General features: G+C 40.4%; 3 protein-coding genes across 3 annotated transcripts; 2 read left to right on the top strand and 1 right to left on the bottom strand.

The window, feature by feature from the left end:
- The first annotated feature begins 219 nt into the window (after positions 1–219).
- Positions 220–3725, top strand: LOC145438856 (uncharacterized). Its single transcript, XM_080316218.1, has 4 exons — positions 220–716; positions 1021–1089; positions 1967–2196; positions 2688–3725. Exons 1-4 carry the CDS (start codon positions 269–271, stop codon positions 2919–2921), a joined length of 981 nt encoding a protein of 326 aa, XP_080172344.1. The 5' UTR covers positions 220–268; the 3' UTR covers positions 2922–3725.
- Positions 3726–3882: 157 nt separating this feature from the next.
- LOC145438854 (organic solute transporter subunit alpha-like) lies at positions 3883–13397 on the top strand. The gene is made up of 8 exons (XM_080316215.1): positions 3883–4157; positions 4609–4775; positions 5775–6004; positions 6074–6185; positions 6758–6860; positions 8211–8363; positions 8437–8503; positions 10471–13397. Exons 1-8 carry the CDS (start codon positions 4094–4096, stop codon positions 10754–10756), a joined length of 1182 nt encoding a protein of 393 aa, XP_080172341.1. The 5' UTR covers positions 3883–4093; the 3' UTR covers positions 10757–13397.
- An 84-nt stretch (positions 13398–13481) lies between these two features.
- On the bottom strand, positions 13482–18490 carry LOC145438857 (uncharacterized). Its single transcript, XM_080316219.1, has 3 exons — positions 18190–18490; positions 18068–18128; positions 13482–14344 (listed from the first exon to the last, which is right to left on the bottom strand). The coding sequence occupies exons 1-3, from the start codon at positions 18427–18429 to the stop codon at positions 13707–13709; spliced, it is 939 nt and encodes a 312-aa protein (XP_080172345.1). The 5' UTR covers positions 18430–18490; the 3' UTR covers positions 13482–13706.
- Between the last annotated feature and the right edge of the window lie 431 nt (positions 18491–18921).

Raw genomic sequence — 18921 nt, 5'->3', positions numbered from 1 at the left:
ATCATGTCGGAAATCTAATTTTCGAATCTTTACACACCTGATGTGTCACATTCGTCGGAAATGGCCACGGATTGAGATAAATAAATATACCTGTAGGGTAATTTGATGAGGTTTATCAAATGCTATTTGAAAATAAATACGGCAAGCGTCATTGCTCAAGAGTCATATTGCTGTTCGGTTAGCGGATAGCTTCACAAGACTTTTGGCAGTCGTGGTGTTGCATACATATACTAGCTATAGTTGTCGACTTAGTAATAGATTTAACACTATGTGTTTTGGTGATCAACAGATCATTATTTATTATAGATATAAGTATACGTTCCACAAAATGAGGTTAGCTGTTTTACTATTGTCAACATCACTGTGGGTAACAATCGAGTCAGAATACACGATAACATGCCAACCATCTGTAAAGAAATCTTCCCAAATGCAGTGTAACCCATCTCACGAATTCATCACAGCGTTAAAAGGGAGCAAGGGCGATCGTGGCGAGGTAGGTATTCGGGGTCCGCGTGGCACTCGGGGTCCATACGGAAATTTCGGTCCTTTGGGACCTAAAGGAAGCAAAGGGGACAAAGGTGATGCGGGTGCCACAGGAGAGAGAGGAACTACTGGGCTTCCGGGTCCCAAAGGAAACTCCGGATCTGTTGGGTTTGATGTCTCGGAATTTCAGGAATGGAGGCTTCGAATGGAGAAAGAGATGGAAGTCTTACGAAGTTAGTTTTGATTGACTCATAAATTTCGTTCTCTTTGAAACGAAACGAAAGTTTCTGAGAGAAAGGAGAAATACAGCAAGATAATGTCCAAATGACAAACTCGTAATGATTTAGCGATGACTATCAAATTCTAAAGTAAGAACTGGAACTTAGAGTATTAATCCCGTGGAATTTGGCATGGCGACACAAATTCCAAACTATCTACATTCGACAGTATGTGGCTACATTTGTATCATATCAAATGTATGCACCCCACGTCTTTATTTCGACATTGTCGGTTAATCATGATCACATTTCCTTTTAGGAACAGTTGAGGTGCTTGGGTCCTGCTGCACAAGAGGACCATACTTGCCGCCTCACTTGAGCAATAGAGGTTAGTACTTGCTGGTATTAGGTATAATGATGGCGTGAAAGTTTGATTCACGCCCGTGGTCGGTATGCGAATCATCATAATACAGAGGTTCGCGTTCGTAAACGAATCTTAGAAGGATTTATCTTGAGAGCATTTTTGTGAAATGCCAGTGTTTTCTTAATAATCTTAACATATATGATCAAAATTCCTTGGAATTTAACTTCATACCATCTGTTACATCACGATGACAGCGAAAATGGAAAAATAACACAAAACTAAGAGGAACTTGTGAGGTCATAAATTGTACTGATTTTTGGGAATTTATCTTAATTTATAATAACATGACTTATTTCTTCAGTCACTCCTATGAGTACATAGCCGCACGGTCGTTGAGTCATCTATGTCGGGAGATGCAAATTGTGTATTTAGGAACCGTGGTGCAAATAGTCACTGACTCTGGCTCAGAAGCTTCTCTTTGGAATTCATATAATATTAGGTGCGAATGCGTGGTCCTACAAGTACAAAATGACCTTGGGTCTATTAGAATTCTATTCACCAGTTGTTACAACATCCCGTGATAAGACCTTTCGTTGCATTGCACGAGCGACATCTTAACAATTGCACCCCATGCGGGCTACCCCGGCGATGGAAATAAATTTACAATATACAATACATGTACATTATACATTGGACATTACACAGGACATATTGTACGCCGTGCATGCACTGATAACTATTTCCGCTTACGGCATTACTGATCTCGAGACCAATACAAGTCGTGTTGGAAATCATAATGGTATGCGGAGGATTTCTTCACGTTAGTTAAAATTGTAACCGAAACACTAGAGCGCTACTTCATATTTATAATGTCGTCACCCGATGCTGTTGTCGTTTCTAGATCCTGATGACTGCATGCTTGTGTACAAAAATCGTTGTTACAATCTCACCGACAGCGGTGAGGGAAACCCAAGGACATGGCAGCAATACGTCGAGGCTTGCGAGAGTTCGGGAGGCGCAGCTGCAAACATATACGATCCCATTCATTATAATCTCACAGTGAATGCAATACGTGCGACAAGACTGCCTCGCAGTACGCACCTGATGCTGGGAATGAGATACGACGTATTCGTAAGTAACCATTGATTACATGCCATAGTCGTGATTATAATTGTTTTATTTTGACCCGGCATGCTGCTAATCATATACGTAGCAGCTGAGACGTCAATATTAAAATGTTACGTATGATCTCATTCTCACGCGCCAACTGCTTCGTTTGCTGTGGACTCGCATTTCCTTATCTTTAGCTCCCACATATACACGAATCTCGATTGTTGTTTATACAGATGCCGTATTTGTAAACTCCATAACCAGCGACGCAATTTTGAGGTAGTCAGATGACGCGCACATTGGAATGTTATGTTCTATTCATCTATTCATGTCGTTGTTCCTTTCGCAAGTTCATGAATTTGAACATGGATATTTTCGGTGATTCGGTCGCGTGATGTCGATGAAATTTCTGACTGCGTCATGCAGCATTTTCATCAGTATTTCTTTGTAACCGACGCAATCAAGTTAAATCAACCGCATGCTACGCCGCCTAAAGCATTCTTCATTTGCAGCTGCGACAATTGCTATTTCACAACGGCACAGAGGCAAACTTCATTGTTCCATGGAGACCCGAAACACCAACCAGGCACCCGACGCACACTACAATTCAATTGTACGTGAAGTCAAATCCACACGTTGGTGGACAAGGATTTTACAACCGCGCCGGCAACCACGTGAGGCAGTTCGGTCTGTGTGAATACGCCGTTGACATCAGCGACAACGAAGGCAGTGGGTCCGAGTATTAGAGGACCCGGACGGATACGTAGCGATATGAATTTGTCGTTGGCTTTAAATGCGTGACTTATTTACTCTCTTGTAATAATATTACCTGAATATTTCAGGCTTCATTTAGATACTTTGATTTGAATTCTTTTTGCATGGATGACTCTTTGATGCATGGTTGATAGGCTATGATAGGTGGACGCGATAGGTCTGCTGTACGCTAGCTCGTGTGAATAAGGTATACGGATACATACTGTCAAAATAAACAAAACTGTTTACGATTGAGCTGCCTATTTGTGATGAAAGCGATATCGTGAAAATCATTTTATTGGTGTACCCTGTACCGGTGTTTCATGCGTAGTCCATGCAGAATAAATTGAAAGTGCAGTGCAATGGTACGTGGCTTGAGATTTATCATGACGAAATTGTGCCACCCGACTGCCTACGGTAAATATCAGGGGTATATATCATAACCACAAACATCAATCCCTAGAACCGCGTGTCACTGGATCCATACGGTCTCTGCCTATACCATGAATGAGGTGCCCGGCTGTGTGATTAACTACTTGAGATTTGGGGTGTTTGGTGCGGATGACATCTTGGAATGTAATGGCTAGTATTGCATTTACTGAAGTATTGGTTACACATTCGAATCGAACTTTCTGACTAAAAACTGCTCTCAAAAGTGTCGAGGCAGCTTTAGAGCCCGTGCCGATCAGGAATGCGACTTTAATACTTCGCTGTGATATCCGAAAATATGTTTAATATTTATGAATATGCGTGCATTCCGTTATATTGTATGAATACAAATGTCTTTGTTATTGTGAGTCGTCTCTAGCTCTCATGTAGGCAACTTTCAATACATTTTCGTGATATTTCGGTGTGCTGTTTGTTACGATCGCGTATCAGAATATATTTATAGTTCTTTGTGCCGAACTTATTCACGTATCAGTATATAGTATCAATCCCTCTGGCATATTTCTAACCAGGCGGCCGTGCTGTTTTCAATACCCAATCATAGGGAATTGACATTACATCATCATGCTGTCATGAGGTCTAAGTAAATATTTACGTGAACCAAATACATGGCAATACACCAAACATGATATAGGACGGGACGGGGGTATCGACAAAGCTGATATCGCGGCGATTTGATAAGTGCCGTGCGTATAACACTACAGCGTTATAACGTATTATGTTCGATAACATTGGCAAAGGCTGCGGTGTGTATGTCCCTCCTTCGGACGAATTTGCGTCAAGTAAGTAGGACATGAATGTATATATTATAGCAATGGTGAATAGATCTTATTATGTTTTAAGCTACGATCAATATGACATCCCGTGTGGCTATCCGCTGCGGGCAGGAAGAAGAATAGTATAGCCGCCACACAGAGATTATTTTTGGTATATAGTCCCCTCCCTTATAGGTCATTCATGGCTCAGGGCACTATCCCCACCTCAGATCATGAACTGAGCATTGTGATATTGACAACATGGCATAATTAACTTACATACTCACGCAAATCACTACATGGAAGCATATGATTTTTGCCAATGTTCAAGGTTATTAATTGAGACGATAGTCATCACCTTTTAAAATATTGCCTACATTGAAGTTTATAAAATATATAATTATGTTTGACATGCAAAGGTTTCTGACTTGAGGACCATTGATTCCCTTGCGAAGTCTAATAGTTGTCGCTTTTGCAGATGTGGTAGAGGAATGGGGTGGAGGGGGAGTAGCCTTTCTCGTGATTCCGTCTCTTCTAGTAGGCGTTTCGTTTGCAGTATTTTTCGAAGAAGTGTATTACGTAATGTTGAAATCTAACTCCAAGATGCTGAGAAACGCATTACTCTGGATCATGAGCACCTATCCGGTATGATTTTACTGTCAAACTTTACAACACCGAATAATGATATATTTAAAGGAGTATTGCCATACGTGGATAGTCTCAGGTTTAATTTCGGTATATAATATATTACCAATGGTTCATATGCGATGATATTATTTGGATGCCAGATATATCACAAATCAAATAAATAATAATAATCTTCTTTCAGAATCGCAGTCAATATGTAAATCAAAATTGAACAATGTCACTTGCCGCAGCTAAGTACGACCCGAAGAACAATATTCTCCAAATATTTCTGCATTAACTATGTATCTATCTATTTCCGTCTAGGATAAGTATCATGATTTCGAGTTTTGTTAGGCCAATGGAGAAGGAACTTGACAATTCACAAGGTCAGTCGCCCATTTCATGAAGTATAGTGACCTGTGTACTATGCATCAGGATTGGAACCAAGTCACAAGGTTCCGAGTCACAAGTCAAATTGATCTTTATAGTTTTGACTCGAATGGAGTCGAGTCATTTTCAATCCGCCACCGAGTCAAGTCCAAGTCATAGTGTTACTGTTTACCATCGAGTTCAAATCAGGCTCAACTTACTTCAGTGAAACTTTTGACGGCGCGACTCGAATCATTTCAACTCTGCTATACATATACATTATACAATGTACATCATCGATGGATCTGCTCAAGTGACTTTATTTATAATTAGGAAAAATTAGCAATAAATACTGATTGGCCTACTATGATTGGTATTATAGCATAGTATAGAAGAGCATTCATAAAGATGGATGGTGTGCTGTATACTCATTATTTTGTCATATATCGTTATTATTAATTTCCTAATATCTATCTTGAAATATTGGCGTCAAGCCTCGATAATCCTTAATATGATTTCGCTGATGACCGGTTGATGTATTTATCTCGTTTATATGTATATTTTCTTGCAAAAAACAATGCCTCTTAGCGTTGAGTAAAGGCAGCTTTTTGATGCCCGATCTATTTCCAAACCCTTCTTCCTTCACAGGCGATCATGCTGATAGCTCTCGTAGGCCTGTTCGTGCCGCGGGCAGTTGTTGAAGTGGGGTTTATGTACAACATATACGAAGCGTACGCGATTTACAAGTATTACTATTTGATCATCGTATTTGCGGGAGGTACAATACCGTTCGTCGAGAAAAGTAGGAATGTCGATGTCCGTCCGAACGCGGTGCCTTGTCCTTGTTTCGTCTGCCTCCCGCCGATCAGGAATTCTGCGTGAGTCCGTTTTATCTCGAACGAATGACCAATTGGATATCGACTGAAGCTTCATGTAACTTTCTTCAGGAAGGTGACTGAGACGGTGAAGTGGCTGATACTGCAATACGTAGTGATTACGCCTCTATGCGGAGCCATCGCAGTGATTCTCAGAGCTGACGGGAGATATTATAGACTGGAGGTGAGATGCTATAAACTTAAACATGACATTGAATTTTTGCGTTGACTAGACCAGGGGTCTCATACACGCCGCCCGCGTGTACGACTGTACGTACATTTTTCTGTGGCTCGCTTCGAAAGCAAGTTTTAGTGTCTGGCGTGAATTGCTACATAGTAAATCACATTTTCACCAGAGGAGTGGGTGGAATATCATTCTGCAAGGTAAGGTAGCGTCAAATAAGGCCTACTTTCCTACTTGAAAGACATTGAATACCCTTATTATTAATGCTGCAGTCCGCGACGTCATCAAAAACTATGGGAAATCTGAATTTGAGACCCCTGGACTATAGACAACAGTGAATGGTATAACATTATGTTGTCAAATGATTTTTCACTCCTATCCTAGCTTCACTGATTTGCGAGACATCCTAGCTACTTCTATTAGGTGAGACTTTTGTAAAGACGAAAGGTATTCTGATATAGTATCTACGCTGATTACACATGATTCTACCATCCTCTCTGATTGAAGTAGTCACAATATTCTTGCTCTGTCTTTATCGTTTCCTATAAACTTCGTTCTGTCATTCAATTTAGGGAACAAGTCCAGCAGTTTATCTTTCTCTCATCAGCGCCACCTCGACGTTGATATGCATTTATGGAATGAAGTTGCTTTTCAAATTCACTATCGCGATCGAAGGTGAGTAATGACTATTCGCGAAAAAGGATAATCTCGACATTATGTATTGGATATGATATGTTATTTGATCGCGCTGTGCTTTAGACGGATTTTGATTCGTATGAATAACAGGGCATCACAATGATAGAACATTGGGGCACTTGACTCCTATTGTTCAACAATTCAACGAAACACTTCTGATGCATATGAGTATGCCTGCGTAGTGCCTAATATTTATTACGATGAGCCATGACCTACTGATATTTGCTGTAAATAATTATTTATACATTCGCTAACATCGTCTATTAGTAGGCACTTGCATGTATCAATAAAATATTCAATGCCAAGTGGTGTCAAGTCTTGTGGAATTTGCCCGAAGTAAATACTAGGCTATTCCTCCAAAACTGTGTGCCGCCACCGAATCTCAGGTGTGCCGCTATCCTTTGAGGGATTTTGGAAAATCACTGTATAATATTAAATATCAGGCATGCACACAAGCAGATGCGACTAAAGCATACTGATAAATCAGAACATTTTACCATTTCTATGAAACTAATCATGACATTGCCGATGAATAGTAATGTCCACATCGTAACTGGGCGGCTATGTCTGGATAGAATTCTTTGACAAGTTGCAAATCAACTCAGAAACTTGAAATCGTGCCGCAGATCGTGAGCACAGTGTCTGGAATTCTGCTCGCACTTCGACAATACTTCTCAGGATTTGCAGCAAACATGCATAGGTGGGTGGTCAATTCATTTGAAAGCCATAAACCAAGCAATCGTTTTGTAGAAGAACAGCTCATTTATTTACGAAACTCCCGTTTTTTGTAATGCCGTTTTTGCATAAAGTTTTGGATGTCTCCTTAAAAATCCTGTTCCATCATGACTGCAATCAAAATTATATAGTCATTTGTACCTTAATGTCTATTTGAACAATTTTTTTGACTTAAATAAAAAGCCGTAACAGAGAGACAGAGACACTGATTTGAAAACGACGAAAAGCGGGTATGATTGTCAACAATTAAACATCACCTCAGTCGAATATGTATTTTGTGTAAACAAGCATTGCCATCGCGTTAACACGCGAATTGATTTTAAGCTACTTTCTTGTTAGTGAGCCGCGAGTGTTATATAATTTTTCTAGTGTGCCAAGAGCCGAAAAAGAATCATATAGGCTATACGCAACTCGCGAGTTGTATTTTGCGAGTTCGTGAGATATTCTGCTCCCGCCAGAAATATCATGCCTCTATGTAGAAACGTTTGGGTCATGTTCCGGTTTGAATACCTATTCTTGTTGTACATTTTGGTCTGATCAACTGATATCTCATAAATTCAATACGAATATACAATGGACATTATTTCGTTACAGGCATGGAAAGTACTCATGCGATTCGAGGAAAAACTCTATGCATCCAGCTTGCCAGTTTCGTTGTCGGCTTCGAAGCTCTGATCTTCAACATATTAGCGCAGTTTGACGCTTTTCCTTGCAATCCTCCATTGAATTTTCAAAGCAATAGGCGAGGTAATCATTTTCTTTGAGTTTCGGGGATTTATAAATGTTTTAACCTAAACTTCGACTTATGTTTCAAACCCAGTGATCTACAACTGCTGCGTCATTTATCAAATGTTCATTTTGGGAATTGTGGCTAGACATTTCTACAGGTAAGATATGTATCACGTATTCATATTAGCATATAGCGGTTTTGAGTATTGGTTAGGAACGGCGAATGCAGTCAATAGCGGCGATCGTTTCCGTTGATTACGATATTGATTTGCCTGCTTTGCCTGCAGATAATCATTATAATTATCATGGTTATAATAGGCGGTCGGTGTAGCCCAGGAGTGGTCAAACTGCGGCTCTTTCAGCCTATAATAGCGAATCTTTAAAATGATTGCGCAGACGTTTCGCCATTTTGCTAGAGGATTATAAATTGATATATTTTATCGCGTATCAACAATATGCGTATTGTTTTCGTGTTGTTTCTTTCTCTATGGTTTACGCAATACTTGTAACATTTAGCGAAAGAAATTTGCAATTGAACGCTCGAATCGAGTTCACATAAACGCTCCTTCCGCGACAATGGATGCCTGGTCGTCAATCAATGATACATCATTGTGTTCAACAATGAACTTGATAATTAATTATGCCAAGCGCAGGCCACAGTCATTTCCAGGCTAGCAATCGTGAATGCAGCTCTTCCATTTGTATTGTAAAGGCTAGCAATAACTGCAGAGTTTGGCCAAGAAAATATCGTTGAGATTACCGAGCTGTAATCTTCCTAAAATTCTCATCAGCACTTGAAGGGATTGCTCCGCTCTGCTTAGACGTCATAATTTCATATCAAGCCTGACTTCAAGCACCTGCCCAGGTGGAGACGCACCGTATCACCTCACAACAGGGCTGGCCAACCTTTTCAGCCAATGGGCCACATTCGATTGACGAATTATTGCGCGGGCCACTAGCCGCGCGAAGCGCGAAAATTTTTTGAAGTTCATAGGTCAATAATATTGTCATTTGACTATATTGCGGGCCTGTTGTATATCGCTGGGCTAAGTTTGCGAGGACTGGGCTATTCGGCGCATGGACATATCGATATCGAAAGATGCGACCAACATGCGTCAGTCATTTCGTGCCTAGGTTTCATAGTCGACGGTTTTACTGCGAGCGCAAACGCAATTTCGCATACGTTGAACGACACTTTGTCTCGTAATCGCGAATATAGTTAGACTCGATCTGATTCATTAGGTGTTCTTCCATTTTCACAAAAGGGCAACAATATTAAAAACAAGAAATCGAGCGACAACATGTTGCGCCAAGCTTGTAGAAAATTTTTACCTTTGATAAATCTACCGCAAATTATTCTGCTTTATGGTAGTGTACAAAGATATACCAATATGTGAATGGTTGATGGATCTGTCAATGCGTCGAATCTGATATTTCAGTCATCACATCTCAAGTGTTGCGGCCAGACTAATCAAATTTTTGGTTGGCCTTGCAAGTTCACAATCTGTGCAATCCATTTTTGATGAATGATGATATTAGAAATTTCGGAAATGACCTCGCGGGCCACTCAAAACCTTCTCGCGGGCCACATGTGGCCCGCGGGCCACGGGTTGGCCGGCCCTGCCTCACAATAATCAACTTCATTCGATAGCCTACATTTCATTTGACGTCATACATTCGTACTTTATGAATTTATGTGTTGCGGCTCTTTTAGAGCCAAGATTTTCGATATGCGGCTCGCGCATGAAGCAGGTCTGCCCACTCCTGGTGTAAGCCTATAGTATCAGGGTCATGAGTATTTGAGCTCACTCGATTCTTATTATAACCCTCAGATACTTCGTATACGAGAACCACCTGCCCCTTGACAATGACGATTCGTGATTGTCTTTTGAAATACCGAATTTGGTGATGGGACTTCTTAGCGATAAATGAGAACATTAAGCTTTATTTTCAAAGTAGTCGGAGGAGAGGCCACTCTACCTCTAATTCCAACTGCAGATACTTGATAATCCGCAGATCCTACTCCAACTCAACTTACTTTTAGAGCAGTTTACTGAAACTATAATTTTGAAATGCGACTCCGACTCGACAGCCCTCATCGACTTTACATTGAAAATTGTTTCAGACGATCGCAAGATATCCAACGCCAAGTTGTTCTTCACGATGACCTTACGATCGGGGTGGATTACGCTGGCCGGGCCTGCATAACCGCAAGTCACAGCCTTCGCTCAGCGCGGGAATACGACGCTGTAGTTGTTGAAGGAGTGCAAAACTTCGGCACGATAGATTCGCCAACGAACATCAGATTCAACTCACACACGCAAGCTGCCACCGTTACAGTGTCGAGTCGAGACGACGACAGACTTTCTATTGCCAATCACCAAAGTAAACTTCCGAGTAAAACGTCTTGATAGTTATAGATGATGACGACGACGACGACGACTGTGTTTGCTTTTTGTGGGACTTCCGCACGTTATAGGGCTGGAAAGTCTCGTGGACTTTCAAAATGTGGATTATGAGACTTATTGTTGCTCGGTGTACGATATTCTGTGGGACAGTCTCACCTATACTAGGGTTGCCATAAGTCCGGAATTTCACTATTCAAACTGGGTCCGGGAGGAATTTATAAAATATGCCCAAATGTACGGAATTTTGAAGGCTTAATGTTGCCTCATATTTTCGTAAAACAACATATTAACATTGTTTTTGGGAAGATTTATACTACATGAAATTTTTCTTGGCGTCGCTCGCGATTAACTATCATCTATATCAGTGATTCCCAAGCGCGGCCCTGAGGGCCGCATGCGGCCCCCAAAAAATATTAAGAAATCGAGTTATGACAAAAAATTAAATTTATATTTATACAATACACTACCTTGGCTTGGAGTCTGGAGTTTTTAATTAAGATTGCAGGAAATTTGTGAGTAGACTGCTATCGTTACGTCCAATTGAACGAGCAGTAGCTATAGATATAGGTAAAGACAGGATTGTAACTGCCGCACGCCAAAGCCCCAATGAAGGGGTGGGGGCGAGCTCGCTCGAACGGCGCTCAAAATTATTTCGTGAATTAGCATAAATTATAGAGTATTTTTTGGAAAATTTATGCATCTTTTTCAATTTTTTTTACTGTAGGCGTGATTCTATGTTGCCAAATATCTTGATTTTTGGGTACTCATGCATCCCCAAGAAAAAATGCGCAAGATTTATAGAAATGGGCATCGGGCATATCGGCGTTAGCCTTTACCGCGCTACGACGCACCAAGCGAGAAAACCTTGGCCGAACAGGACTGCCCGTATGCTGAGCGAAAACGTCGTTATATAAACAAAATACTGTCTTGGCAATCATAACATCACGAGACAAATACCATTCCGCAGGGAAAAATTATATTCCTGCGAAGAAATACCAATTTGAAATCGTGGGCGTATCTTAGATTAGAAGCCTGTTTGGGCGATTCGATATTTTTTGATATAGCAGACAGAAGGTCACGAAATACCGTGTTACGGAATCATACTAATGGGCCCTACAGTTTCCAAGACACCTCACTCAGCTCTACCGGTAAATCTGATTACGTGAGCAGCGAGGAAAAGAAATTGATAGCAATATATATGCAATTCCCGACCATATTGACTGATTTTATCATGAATTATCGAGAATTTTAGCGCTTCGCGCTGGCTCCCTTAATAGTGTTGCTAATTTCGTGGCAAAAGCGAACAAGGTGATGCGGGTAGGTTTATCACCCTATTGGAGCCCAAGACCCAAGTTTATTATTTATTTTATTTTATTTTTTTTTTTTTGGGGGGGGGGGTGACGAAGTGCTGTTTCCTTCCTGCCAACGGGGTATACGCGCGAATATGTTTAATTATTATTGAGGGGCCCTACCTTTTCAAACACACTTCCCTCGGCCCTACCTGTAAATCTGATTACGTGAGCAGAGAGAGAGGATAAAAATTGATAGCAATATATATGCAATTCCCGATCATATTGACCGATTCAATCATGAATTACAGAAAATTTTTGCGCTTTGCGCGTCTACGCGATAAAACGTGACTCACTAAATCGCCCCGAAAGGAGCATAATTGGTAGTCCTGTAGCTCGATCACGACCGAAGCGTCTGCATAATTTGATAGGTCCGGTATTTATAGGAATGCACTGATTCCAAAAATGCAAATTGGAATCTCGCCAGGGCAATAAAACTACTCCGAAATAGCCTCCAAAGGTCGACTGTTCTGAACAATGGGAGCGCAGCAACACGATGAGTATAACAATGGCCAATGGCGTCAAGTGATTGATCGGAACAATGCCAATTTTCATATTTTGATGACATTTGGGTATGTTTAATTGCTCTGATATTCGTGCGGCCCCGACCGTGCTCTGAAATTTTAAATTTTGCCCTGACACCGAAAAAGTTTGGGAACCACTGATCTATATTGATTTTAATATGGGACTACCACCTTCGCAAAAACCGCAATAAAAATAAATTAAAAATAACCTTGATTTACCTAAATATGCCTAATTGTAATCGCAATTATAGGATAACGGTATATTCCTAGAGACGGTTAAGGCCTTTTAAATGCTCTATCCAAAGATGGTGATTCTAAATGTGGGAGTCGTTTGTCTTTATTCTGGGGTTCGCGAAGATGTTGAAGATAATCAGCTTCCAAAATAGCCTGGGAGTAAGTCTGGAAAAAGGTGCTGACTTCTTTTAGTAATCAGCTCGTCAAATTTTTATCAGGGCCACGGAGCATATTCGAATTGGAGATGAAGTCGCGACCATAAAAGGCTGGAAACCACCGGATGTAGGGTGTTTATAAAGCTCCGTGGTGCGCACCGGCATTAGGCTGATAAATAATCTTATCGGTGTGACATGAATATGACTTAACGATGTACAATTACGCTTCCCGTATTTTCGAAGTCATCATCCTCCGCCAGCTCTACCGCTAACTCTGATCATGTGGGCGGAGAGGGTATCAAACTAAATAGTAATATACGGAAGAACCCCTGAAACCCCCTGGATACGCCACCGTCATTACCTCATAGACCTGTCTCAGCTACCACAACAGTAGCTATTCCGGCCGTTGCAGCAATATTGATGAATAAGATGGGAACCCGCAGCCATTACAAATATAAATGCTGGATAAATAATATTTTAGATTTATTGAATATGGTGCGACGAAGTCAAAAAAGTCTACACGATTTCGAATTGTTTTTCTCGTTCAGTCTTCAACCATCCTTGGGCGTTTATATCATATACATTTATATACATCAAGATTAATTGACTTTGTTTCGATTGCATTCTTCAAAACTTGTGGAAAACTTCTTTTTTCGAAACCAGTGCTTTGCTAATAATCGGTTTCATGTGACTAATCAGACGGCTTGCATTGCTCAGTAAATATCGGTGCTGCCGCTCCGAACAAGTCCACGTTACGTAATGTCACTGCGAAAAGGTAACCAGCAGGACAGAAACACGGATCTTTGTAAGAATGCTCAATTTCTTTGATATCGAGAATCCTTCTCCAGAACCTCATATTCGATATGATTCCATGATATAGGAGATTCGCGTTTCCCTGTCTTCCAACAAGATCCTGATCAATTCCTAGAGCTATCACTCCACCTCCGACTATAGACCCCTTATGGCCAAAGTGAACGATATGTTGTAAGATCGAATTAACGAAAACGTACGATTTAACAACGGAAGTCGTGGCGAAATTAGCAGCACAAATATGGTATTTTTTCTGGGCGTGAAAAGATGACTGAATGCAAGTTTCGTGATTACTTATCGAAATACACAGCTCATTGAATCGAAATAGCATCCTATAGTCATTTCCCCAATCGTGATGAATATTTGCTGCATAATGAAATACCATGTCAGCTTTCCGGTGGCTTTTAGTGAATTCGAAACAAACAGTAAACTCCGTCAACTGCGGTATGGGCTCCACTAAGCGGATGTAATCACCGAGCTGGTTATCGTACGGGAATCGGAATGAGGCTTGGGGGCATCCTGAAAATATAAAACACATATCTTCGACTTAGATTTTAGTGGATTCAATATCATGAAAATTGCTGATGATTTATATGTTTCATATGAACCAACATAAATGGTTTCATGCTTAATAGACGCGATAGCAAGAATATGTCAGTATAATCTTGTTTCGATTTCGGTAGAGGTAAATCCTTCGTCGTTTACTGCATAATTCGCTTTACTAGTGATATACACAGGGACATTGTTTACATTTCCAGTACATATAATTTATGAAGGACAGACCATTTATAATTCATAATTTATTATGTCAACTCATAACCATGGATGCGTTTCTATTTTATGTAATTTACACATTATATATGTATATATAAATATAATTGAACATTCGTACATTTATGTGTTTCGTTCGCCCTTGTTGCATGGACAATTGTTGGTGTTCGTATAAAGTGTGATTTTATGTCACAGTTGGTTTCAACCTAATCTCAAGAAACACGTCCATTTGTGGCAGTCTTGCTCTATACTGCCTCTTATGTCAGTTGTAGTATCATTTCATCGTGCTTTCACTTCCCCTTTTGCTTCCAGCCGCTTCAGCGGACAGACGTATAATACTTTTTCTGACGTGGTATAATTCAAATTATCCTAAGACCGCTTATAAAAATGCAGTGCCAAAAAGATTACAGGCGACAAAACCTTGGCCAAAAATGACCGTCGCTGGTTGGCGAAAACTTCGATAATTGGATAACCTCCGTCGTCGAAATGGTCGACAGTCGGCACCGAATAGTCTAGTTTATGCAATATGAGTAGACAACAATAGTACAAATGTGCGAACGCAAAGGAATTCAATCCACCCCAATTTGAAATCGCGTGCGTCAGAGCAGTGTTAAGTAGAATTGCGATGTGCGCGTTTTGTATGTCTTCATTGTCCGTCATACAGTCGTGATACCGAATTGCTGCATGTGAAAAGCCTGCATGTGAAAAGCTTTTTCACATGCAGCAATTTGGTGTCATGACACACCAGAACGCGTCATGATGAGATTTCCAGTTGATCGGTTATGTGAGACCGATTCGAGAGAATACTGAGCCCTTCGTCATGGCTGGAGATTTTGTCATGCGTTTTGGCGTAAGTTTAGTGACTCGTCTTTGGAGCAGGGTATTTCACGCTTTGTCGTGTGATGTAGGGAAGATCGCTGGCCGGGAAATGTTAGCAACTATAATATAGTTCAATTGATCGGCGAATTTTCAAGAATTTGACGCGAAATATGCTTACTTTGCAGGACCAATCTGGTTTTAATATACTCCAATGATCCTATACGTTTATATAGATGTAAATTAAAACATCTGTAGGTCCGACACGATGCCCAACTATCACTATAACAAATTGCCTTATCATTACGCGTAAATTACGATTACCAGCAGCGCGTATGTACCATTTTCAAATTTTGTTTAGCAACGCCCTGGACTAGCTGTTTCCCGAGGACCAATCTAGTTTTAATATGCTCAAATGATCATATACTTTGAGATAAAAATAAATTAGGACATTTTTAGGTCCGACACGATGTCCAACTATCATTTTGAAATTGCCGTATCAATACGCTAAATTGCGATTACCAGCAGCGCGTATATGTACCATGTTCAAAATTAATTTAGTGTCACCCAGAACCGTTTACCGATGACTACTCTAGACAATTCTAGGCCCGACACGATGTTGAAATATGAATTTGAAGTGAACCGATCATTAGATGACTTGGATTGTGGGCTGAACATGAGCGATAATCGCAATCATGATAAATCCTGTGTTTAGACAGCGATTTACCGCTCATGTTTGGCCGACAATCCTAGTCATCTAATGATCAGTTCACTTCAAATTCAAAATGGTACATACGCGCTGCTGGTAATCGCACTTTACGCGTAATGATACGGCAATTTCAAAGTGATAGTTGGACATCGTGTCTAACCTAGCAAGATTTTAATTTTCTTTTACCTCCCAGTAGGCTAGAGAATCAGATGAGTATATTAAAACCAGAGTGGTCATCGGGAAACTGTTCTGAGTGACGTTAAATTAACTTTTAAAATGGTACATACGCGGGGCTGGTAATCGCAATATACGCGTATTGATAGACCAATTTCAAAGTGATAGTTGGACATCGTGTCAGACCTACAATTGCCCTGATTTACTTTTATATCACAGTATATGATCATTCGAGTATATTAAAACTAGATTGGTCCTCGTGAAACTGTTCTGGGTGACACTAAATTAACTTTGAAAATGGTACACACGCGCTGCTGGTAATCGTAATTTACGCGTAATGATAAGCCAATTTCAAAGTGATAGTTGGACACGTGTCTAACCTAGCAAGATTTCAATTTACTTTCATTTCACAGTACGCTATGGAATCAGATGAGTATATTAAAACCTGAGTGGTCATCGGGAAACGGTCCTGGATGATATTAGCTGACATTTGAAGAAGGTGTAGACGCGCTGGTCCTCAGTGCAATTCGTACTTGATTTTTTCGAGGTGAATGTTGCTGCTATTGACTTAAAGTGATAGACTGCTAATTTTATAAGCTATATATCCTAGTATAGAAACAATTATATTAGTACTTCTATTCTATATTTATCACATTTTGCATTGTTATGTTCGTGGTGGATCAATTTTTCCATCCGTTTATATGAAAATCGTGCTACGATGATAGCAGTCGTCAATGCGTCAAGTGAAAACCCAAGTTGCAAATCACTCGGCAGATCCCGGGACTTTTACTACCGAAGCGTGGGAGTAGGTCAGTCGCTTCGCTTCATTTGACTTTGTCGTGATAAGTTAGAGAATCTTGTGAATAGGCTATGTTAAAAGTGCATCCTTTTTCATATGTGAGGCTCGGGTCGTGAGATGCCACTCTGATTTTTGTAATTTGTTCGTGGTCTAAAAAGCAGCTTTATGTTTATTCAACTGTTATGAACTTTCAAGTTAGATCGAGCTAAAGTGCCGAACACACAGTGTCGGGACTTTCTCTGCTCTTCTCATTTATTTTCGGCACACAAAATGGGAAATTGAAAATGAAAACAGACCGCAAGTTGAAGCGAAGTATTATAAGCGAGCCCTAATGTGCCTTCCCTTTCTCGATAGTTTTGGAGCTTTTATTCCGAACCATGAGGCAGAAGCCCCAACGCAAACATGCGGGTTTTTCACAGTTTCGACGAACTGGAGCCTCTGGGACCTTTGTGTCGTCTCTTAAGAACGATTTCTGCCTGCAAGCATTTTCGCACAGTGAAAGTACGCTCTATTTTGGATAGGAGTGCTGGATGGTTATTGTAAAGACCTTGTCATCCAAACACTAGAAGACGTTTTTGTACAAAACCCATCAACTTATTTGACCGAGAAGGGTTTTAGTGCACTATAGTTGATATCAAAGCGAGGGGATTCAGTTGTCTTTTTAATGAGAAACTTGATGGCTTAAGCTATGATGGACTAATTGTTGCACATTTGAACAGAATATTGTTAAGTATCTCAATCTTCTTTTTGTATAACAATTTTCGGTTGGTGTGCGTGGATGAAATTTATTTTGCAAAAAAAGTGCGCATGGTGCTGAAAATGACTGAAAAGCACTGATCTGTGCGATATTTAGGTTACCTCGCTACCTGTATTGGGAAAGGTAACATAGGAAAGTATATAACTAGACCGTAGAAAATCGTAAAATGGCCGATTAATGAAACGTTGCAAGTTAGTGAAGAAGGCATTTACAAACCACTGGATTTATCCTCCGGAGGCGTTGTCATTTTAGGTTGATTTTGGAAGTCCAGTTCGTTCTGCGAAGCAAGACAAGTTCTGTATGCATTTAATAGTGCAATCACATTAATTTCAAACTACCATGCCTATTCCATCCAGCTCACTAGCAACGCTTCCGTGAAGTATGGCCGCAAGACAAAGCCACATAATATTCTTGATTGTCATTGGCTGATTTTTGCTCATATTTCTCAGAATACTTCGTCTTTCCGCGATAGTCGCAAGACAGATCGCCAAGTAAGACAATAATGTACAGCCTATTCCGCGAAAGGTGACTCGAACAGAAAATTTTCTTAGTCGTACCAGATCCTTCTCGGCATTCATTTATATACGATATTATCGTGTCAATAAATACCTGCCTCCCTCTCAATCAACTTTCTTCAACTTACCCTGATGGGCTGTCAAGACCTATCTCAGTAAACACGACTGTGATCGATGGCTTGTATGAAGAACTCTCGATGTCGCAGCAAAATATGCAAAGCTGCAAAGTGTAGTTTTTGTTTAGATAAGAGGTTCTCAATAAACAAGTTTCCGAGTTTACTTGTCTGCTGAAGTGTATAGGTACAAAAAGTCTTAATGACTGGCTGAGAATAACAGAAAGTATCTGGACGAGTGCGTTCAGTTTGACTTTGTGCCGTTACAAAAGGATAACATATTGAATTGTCGCATTTTGTGATACGATATGAAACATCTCTATATCTGGGAATATTTCATTGGTGTTGTGTTGTTATTCGGTTATTTTACAGCCGATTTTGTCCATGTTATACCGTAATTGTGCAATGTGTAGGGTGACCATACGTCCTCCTTTAGGAGGAT

Source organism: Botryllus schlosseri, chromosome 5 (genome assembly GCF_051294905.1).
Source record: "Botryllus schlosseri isolate E-star chromosome 5, Bs_hap1, whole genome shotgun sequence".
NCBI lineage: Eukaryota > Metazoa > Chordata > Ascidiacea > Stolidobranchia > Styelidae > Botryllus > Botryllus schlosseri.
The sequence above is the reverse complement of the archived record's forward strand: the minus strand, read 5'-3'. Positions and strand labels throughout refer to the sequence as shown.

Bases quoted from the DNA above. Each gene is read 5' to 3' on its own strand.
- LOC145438857 (XM_080316219.1), bottom strand. From the start codon at position 18,429: ATGAATGCCGAGAAGGATCTGGTACGACTAAGAAAATTTTCTGTTCGA. The intron at 18,129-18,189 runs GTAGTTTGAAAT...CTTGCTTCGCAG, and splicing joins AGCTGGATGGAATAGGCATG to AACGAACTGGACTTCCAAAA. The intron at 14,345-18,067 runs GTTTGTAAATGC...TTATATTTTCAG, and splicing joins TCCGGAGGATAAATCCAGTG to GATGCCCCCAAGCCTCATTC.
- LOC145438854 (XM_080316215.1), top strand. From the start codon at position 4,094: ATGTTCGATAACATTGGCAAAGGCTGCGGTGTGTATGTCCCTCCTTCG. The intron at 4,776-5,774 runs GTATGATTTTAC...CTTCCTTCACAG, and splicing joins GGATCATGAGCACCTATCCG to GCGATCATGCTGATAGCTCT. The intron at 8,364-8,436 runs GTAATCATTTTC...TTTCAAACCCAG, and splicing joins TTTTCAAAGCAATAGGCGAG to TGATCTACAACTGCTGCGTC.
- LOC145438856 (XM_080316218.1), top strand. From the start codon at position 269: ATGTGTTTTGGTGATCAACAGATCATTATTTATTATAGATATAAGTAT. The intron at 717-1,020 runs GTTAGTTTTGAT...ATTTCCTTTTAG, and splicing joins AGAGATGGAAGTCTTACGAA to GAACAGTTGAGGTGCTTGGG. The intron at 1,090-1,966 runs GTTAGTACTTGC...TGTCGTTTCTAG, and splicing joins GCCTCACTTGAGCAATAGAG to ATCCTGATGACTGCATGCTT.